Genomic DNA, 6,000 nt, shown 5'->3' with positions numbered 1-6,000 from the left:
TTCTTAGTTTCACACCTTCTGGTGTTCTGTCACATGCTCGCAGATATTGATAATGAATCTGCCATGTACCTTATGATGATTCACTTCTCTTCCTACTTTTCTTTAGTCAAATTTCTGTGAGCTCTTTATTCATACAATGCATTGTGAAGTCATTGTGCTTTCACTTGATGGGAATGCATCATTTGCTTAGTATTATAGGTTTTCTCTTCTCTTTTCTCATTAGTCCAAGACAAAGTAATACTATTTAGTGCTATAGCAATCATAACCATGAAGGCAAATTTGAGCCCTGAAACTCTGTGGTAGTATCCTGTTTTCAAAGAGTTATTCAGATGAACCAGAATATATTACATTACTTTTTGGGGAGGAGGTGGTAAAATATGTACATTATCTTCATTGAAGTGGTTTATCACTCTCTCTCTCTCTCTCTATATATATATATGTCAGATTTTACCAAACTGTACACCTAATTTTTTAAAAAAAGTCAGTACAGGCCAGGTGCAGTGGCTCACACCTGTAATCCCAGTACTTTGGGAGGCTGAAGTGGGAGGATTGCTTGAGCCCAGGAGTTTGAGACCAGCCTGGGCAACATAGGGAAATCCCATCTCCACAAAAAATCAAAAGAAAAAGAAAAGTCCATACAATTATGTGTCAATTACAAATTTAAAAATATTTAAAAAGTCGTTTGTCTTTTTCATTCTTGTTCCAAGTAACCAGTGCTGTTTTCCAATGGTTAAATGACACAATGTCTTTATTACACCAGCTCCTGAGAGCTGATTGTGTACAACATTCCCAACTCTGTTTAGAGGTGTCATGTAGATAGCTGGAACTCAGCCATGGTGAAGTATTTACACAATGAAAATTAGCAAAATCGAGGCTTTTTCATGAATAGCTGGTTAAACGATTACCAGCCCATCACTAGCTGTTAACATAAATAAAGACTCATTGCAGTCCTATAATACATATATATTTTTGACATGGGGTCTCAGGTTGAACTCAAGGTTCTGGACTCAAGGGGATCCTCTGGCCTCAGCCTCTCAGGTAGCTAGGACTACAGATGCCTGCTACCACGCCTGACAGTCCTTAATTTTGTGTGTGTGTGCATGTGTGTGTCTCACTCTGTCACCCAGGCTGGAGTGCAGTGGCATGATCTCAGCTCACTGCAACCTCTGCCTCCCAAGCTCAGGCGATCCTCCCACCTCAGCCTCCTGAATAGCTGGGATTACAGGCATGCACCACCACACCTAGCTGATTTTTTTTTTTTTTTTTTTTTTTTGGTATTCTTTTGTAGAGACAGGGTTTCACCACTTTGCCCAGGCTGCTCTCGAACTCCTGGACTCAGGCTATCCTCCCGCCTTGGTCTCCCAAAGTGCTGGGATTACAGGCGTGAGCCACTATGCTGGGCCTCAGTCCTTAGTTTATATTTGAAATTTTTATTTTATTTTTTATTTTTTTGAGACAGTCTCGCTCCGTTGCCTAGGCTGGAATGCAGTGGTGAGATCTCGGCTCACTGCAACCTCCACCTCCCGTGTTCAAGCGATTCTCATGCCTCATCCTCCAGAGTAGCTGGGACTACAGGCGTGTGCCACCACGCAAGGCTAATTTTTGTATTTTTAGTAGAGACAGGGTTTCGCTATGTTGGTCAGGTCCTGGCCTGCCTCTGCCTCTCAAAGTGCTGGGATTACAGGTGTAAGCCACCACGCCAGGCTTCAGTCCTTAATTTTTAACTGTGTAAAAGAATTCTGAGACCAAAAAGTCTAAGAATCACTTGGTAGTGATTGCTTATCTATGGAGCGAGAAAGTCTTACTAAGGGAAAAATTAAAAAAAAAAAAAAAAAAAAGGGACTTTGGACTTCCAGACACTCGACCCTATCAAATCTTTTGCAGATTCATACTGTTGCCTTCACCAAATGCCACCACTGCCATTCTCCCATGGGGGTCATTGTTGACCCAGTCTTTCCCCCAAAGACCAAGAGGGTCTGGGGTTGAATGATGAGCTTCTTCTTAAATTTGAAGAGCCCAAAGGCTGCTAGGAAGGAAGGGGCTGCAACCTCCTCTAGCAAACACCAAAGATCTATCACCTTACGTTCTATAGCTACTTGTGGACAAAAAATGGAACTTTAAGGTACTGCTAGGAAAAGAATGGCATCAGATCAAGTTTTCCAGATAATGGATTCCAACTCCAGCAAGTGGGATAAGAGGTTCATGACACAAATATGTTTGTATTAGGTGAATCAATCACCAGGATACCAAGATCGGTTACTTTCACAAACTGCTCTGAGGCAACTTAAATACGGAAGGAACTTCAGAGCCAGCTCTTCGGCTCCAGGCTCCTTTTTAACTACTTATTGTGGTGTGGAAAATATCAGCTTGCTGAGGATTTATCATCTTAATAGAGAGCTCCTTGGGAAGGAAAAGGGTGAAATTAAAAAAAAGGATCTTCATTAAAGAATAGGGAGTTGATTATGTTGCAGAATCGTATCTTCTTGTTTTGTGACATGTTGGAAACATAAACTTTAGAGCTTTTTCGTTTCCACTGCACAGAGGTCTGATTGCTTCTGTTTAAAAATGGGGATCTGCTGATAGATTTCAGCCAGCTTCTTCAGGTCTATGTCTGAATACATGATTGTTTCTTCCTTGAGAGCCCTAGCAGCAAAGGTTCACTACAGTGCTGTGTCCCCAGGCAACATAGGAGGCTTTGTCATCTTGGGCAGGAGAATGTGGCCACATACACCTGATTATCAAGAGCCTGAAGCAATTCCCAGTGGGCTGGTCCAGTGGTCAAACTGAAAGCCCCTGGATAAACCAACAGCTGGCAGCCTTTCCGTGTGTAGATTTGTGCAAGCTCTGCAAACCAGTGTCATAGCAGATGCCCCGACTCATTCTGCAGTAAGGAGTATCAAATGTGGAGAAACTGTTGCCCGGACTCAACATTGTGGATTCTTGAAACGTCATTTTTCCAGGAACACCAGTGTTAAGCAGATGGACCTTTCTGTGCTTTACTAGTAAAGTTCCATGAGGTGCAAACACAGCACAGGTGTTATCTAATTTCTCAGCATCCTCTTCAGGGATGGAACCTCTAGTGAGGCTGTATTCCTTTACTACTTCAGAAAGCTTCTGTGTGGATTTACCAGGAATTTTCGCTGCATATTCAGGAAAATATTTTGTGCCATATGGAGAATTAAAGCATTCCAACAAAGAAACCATTTTGGCTCCTTGCGTTGCTGTCTCCCGGACAAGGCTACAAGCTCGAGTGTTGTTATCTGATTTGATGAAGAAACTTGAAGCTGGATGAGGGCCAAGTGGAAAGTTGCCCTGGCTCTCCTGGGAAGCAACAGCAGCAGCACTGGCTGAGTGCCGGTGTCCCTGTATTACTTTTCTAAGTCACAGAAACATAAAACAAAAATGTTAAAGTTATCCTAAAGCTTTTTTTTTTTTTTTTTTTTTTCATCTCGCTCTGTTGCCCAGGCTGGAGTGCAGTGGCACAATCTCGGCTCACTGCAACCTCCGCCTCCCGGGTTCAAGCGATTCTCCTGCCTCAGCCTCCCGAGTAGCTGGAACTACCGGCATGCGCCACCACGCCCGGGTAATTTTTGTATTTTCAGTAGAGACGGGGTTTCACCATGTTGGCCAGGCTAATCTCGAACTCCTGACCTCAGGTGATCCGCCCGCCTCCACCTCCCAAAGTGCTGGGATTACAGGCGTGAGCCACCGCGCCGGCCTCCTAAAGAATTCTTAAGACTCTCCTCCCCCAGTACATCTGCTAACCTTAAGTTGAGAAACATGGATTTTCGGGACTGAATTGATGTGAGAGGCGAGGGAAGAGGAAAAATCCTGGTACGACGACTCCACAATGTCTGGTCTGGGAGTGCTTGGTGATCCTATTAACTGAAATCAGGAGTAAAAAAAAAGAAAAGATAGATGCAGGAGAAATGATGAGGTCAGTTTTGTTCAGTCTCAATTTGGGTTTCCTACAGTACATTCCCTTTCTGGTAGAATAAGCTGGAGTTGGAGACATTTGGTAGACAACAACGTCTGTGAAACCGAGAATGTTGATGTGACCACACAGGAAGAACATGCAAAGCTAAGTAAGAAGGGAAGTTTGTCGAGGAAAAACTGTCGGTGAATGCAACTCCTGGAGACTAGCAGTTAGCAAGGAGCAGGGTGGGGGACGGGGAGAGGAGAGGTAAGGAAGCCAAAAGAGGACAAAACTTAGGAAGAATGAAATGGGCAACGCAGACCAAGTAAGATAAAAACCTAAAAGAATTATTTGTATTTGGTAATTAAGATATGATAGTGATTTCACTCCACTGAAATTGCATAGTAAGTGAAATTTCAGTAGAGTGTGGGGGCAAAGTCTGATCACAGTGCTTCTAAGAGCAGAGAAGTGAGGAAATTTCGTAGCTAATAATTCAAGACTGTTTTGCTTTGTTGTAAAAAACGTAGTTGGAGGGGACTGGACTTGAAAACAATGCAATAAACGCGAGGTAGGGAATTGAGGGAACTCACACTTCACACCGAATGGCCTCAATTTTCTTTGTACTATATGAGGCAAGGTCCTCTGTAGAGACTAAGAAGGGCAGAGCTGGGGCAAATAGCTTTGGAGGCGTGCTGAATGTTGGGAGAGGAAGCGGCCCAGGAAATAGGCAAAAGGGAAACTCAGAGGTGCCGAGGACCCGGCTGAGGGGGTTTATGAATACAACGTAGCACCAAGCTCAAGGTTATGTGACTTTCTCTTCCAATTCTGCCCTGCAGAGCGTAAGACGCAGAAAATGCAGACGAAGGTTGACTTCTACTTAAATCCCTATCCCCGAAAGTCCAGACGTACGGACTCGAAGGCCTGTGGCCAAATCATGCGTGGGTGCCTACTACAGATTTATGAAAAGCAGAGAAGGGCCAGCGTGTTTGCCTTCTAAGGCGTATTGTTCTGTGGCGTCGGCATCCTCAGGCGTTCACGTAAATAGAGCCATTTTTTACAAGGAGTAGGGATAAACCTGGTGATAGGATGAGGGACTACGTAACTTTCTTTCTCTCCAGATCCATCCCGGGGGAGGCTGGGCGGGCGGGCGGCTGCTCCGGTCCAGGGGTGGAGGTCGGGGCCCTGACCCGACGCAGCCAGGCGGAAGCGCGGCTGCCATTGGAGGCTGCTTTTACCTGCGCGGGGCCCGGGGCGCAAAGTCCGAGGCGCCAGGGGGAGGAGGCGGCGGACGGCAGCGCAGGTGGGCCCGCGCTCTCGGCCCTGCAAGATGCCCCTGAGGCTGCGGGGGAAGAAGAAGGCCAAGTCCAAGGAGACCGCCGGGCTGGTGGAGGGCGAGCCGACGGGCGCGGGCGGCGGGAGCCTCTCAGCGTCCCAGGCTCCCGCACGCAGGCTGGTCTTCCACGCGCAGCTGGCGCACGGTAGTGCCACGGGCCGAGTGGAGGGCTTCTCCAGCATCCAGGAGCTCTACGCCCAGATCGCGGGCGCGTTTGAAATCTCGCCGTCGGAGGTAAGGCGCCAGGTGCTCAGGCTGTCCCGCCTCTCCGCCGCGCCGCGCCGCGCGTATTTCTGTGGGCCCAGGAGGGTTGAGCGGCGTTTCCCGGAGCGCGAAATCCGATGCCGTGTTGAGTCCACCGGGGGCGTCCCGGGGGGAAGTGAGTGTGCCTTCCCTGGAAGGGAAAATTTAACTTGGCAGGACCGGAGAAAGTCACATTCCCCCTTGCTCCGAGATCTGGCCTTTGGGAAGCGGGTTGAGGGAGGCAACCTTTCTTCCGCTTGCAAATGTGTTTGCTCCAGACGTCCCGGATTCCGCCGGCCGTTCACAGACTCGAGATCTGGCGGGGTAGATTAATACCCTCCACTTCATCTGGACTTTACTCTCCTGTTTCCTCCGCAGGCGTGAGAGTCACGCAGGTCATCTCCCTAGATTAACGGGAAAAAAAAAAAAAATAGAAGTGCCTTGCAGGTGATACCCAGATTAAGTGGGGGGAAAAAATTGAAGAGCCTTCCAGGTAATACCAAACGGA

The 6,000-nt window shown here is 47.1% G+C and overlaps 1 protein-coding gene and 1 pseudogene across 1 annotated transcript in view; one reads left to right on the top strand and one right to left on the bottom strand.

Moving 5' to 3' along the window:
* Nucleotides 1-316: 316 nt before the first annotated feature.
* Nucleotides 317-4,852, bottom strand: LOC100986479 (omega-amidase NIT2-like; annotated as a pseudogene).
* Nucleotides 4,479-6,000, top strand: part of GIPC2 (GIPC PDZ domain containing family member 2) — a 92,672-nt gene continuing 91,150 nt past the window's right edge. Inside the window, exon 1 of the mRNA XM_055116977.3 lies at nucleotides 4,479-5,483. Coding sequence (XP_054972952.1) covers nucleotides 5,244-5,483 — 240 coding nt within the window. The 5' untranslated portion in view covers nucleotides 4,479-5,243. The remainder of the gene's footprint in view (nucleotides 5,484-6,000) is intronic.

The sequence above is a fragment of the Pan paniscus genome, chromosome 1, assembly GCF_029289425.2.
Source record: "Pan paniscus chromosome 1, NHGRI_mPanPan1-v2.0_pri, whole genome shotgun sequence".
In the NCBI taxonomy this organism is placed as follows: Eukaryota; Metazoa; Chordata; class Mammalia; order Primates; family Hominidae; genus Pan; species Pan paniscus.
This window is presented reverse-complemented; position numbering and strand designations above follow the sequence as displayed.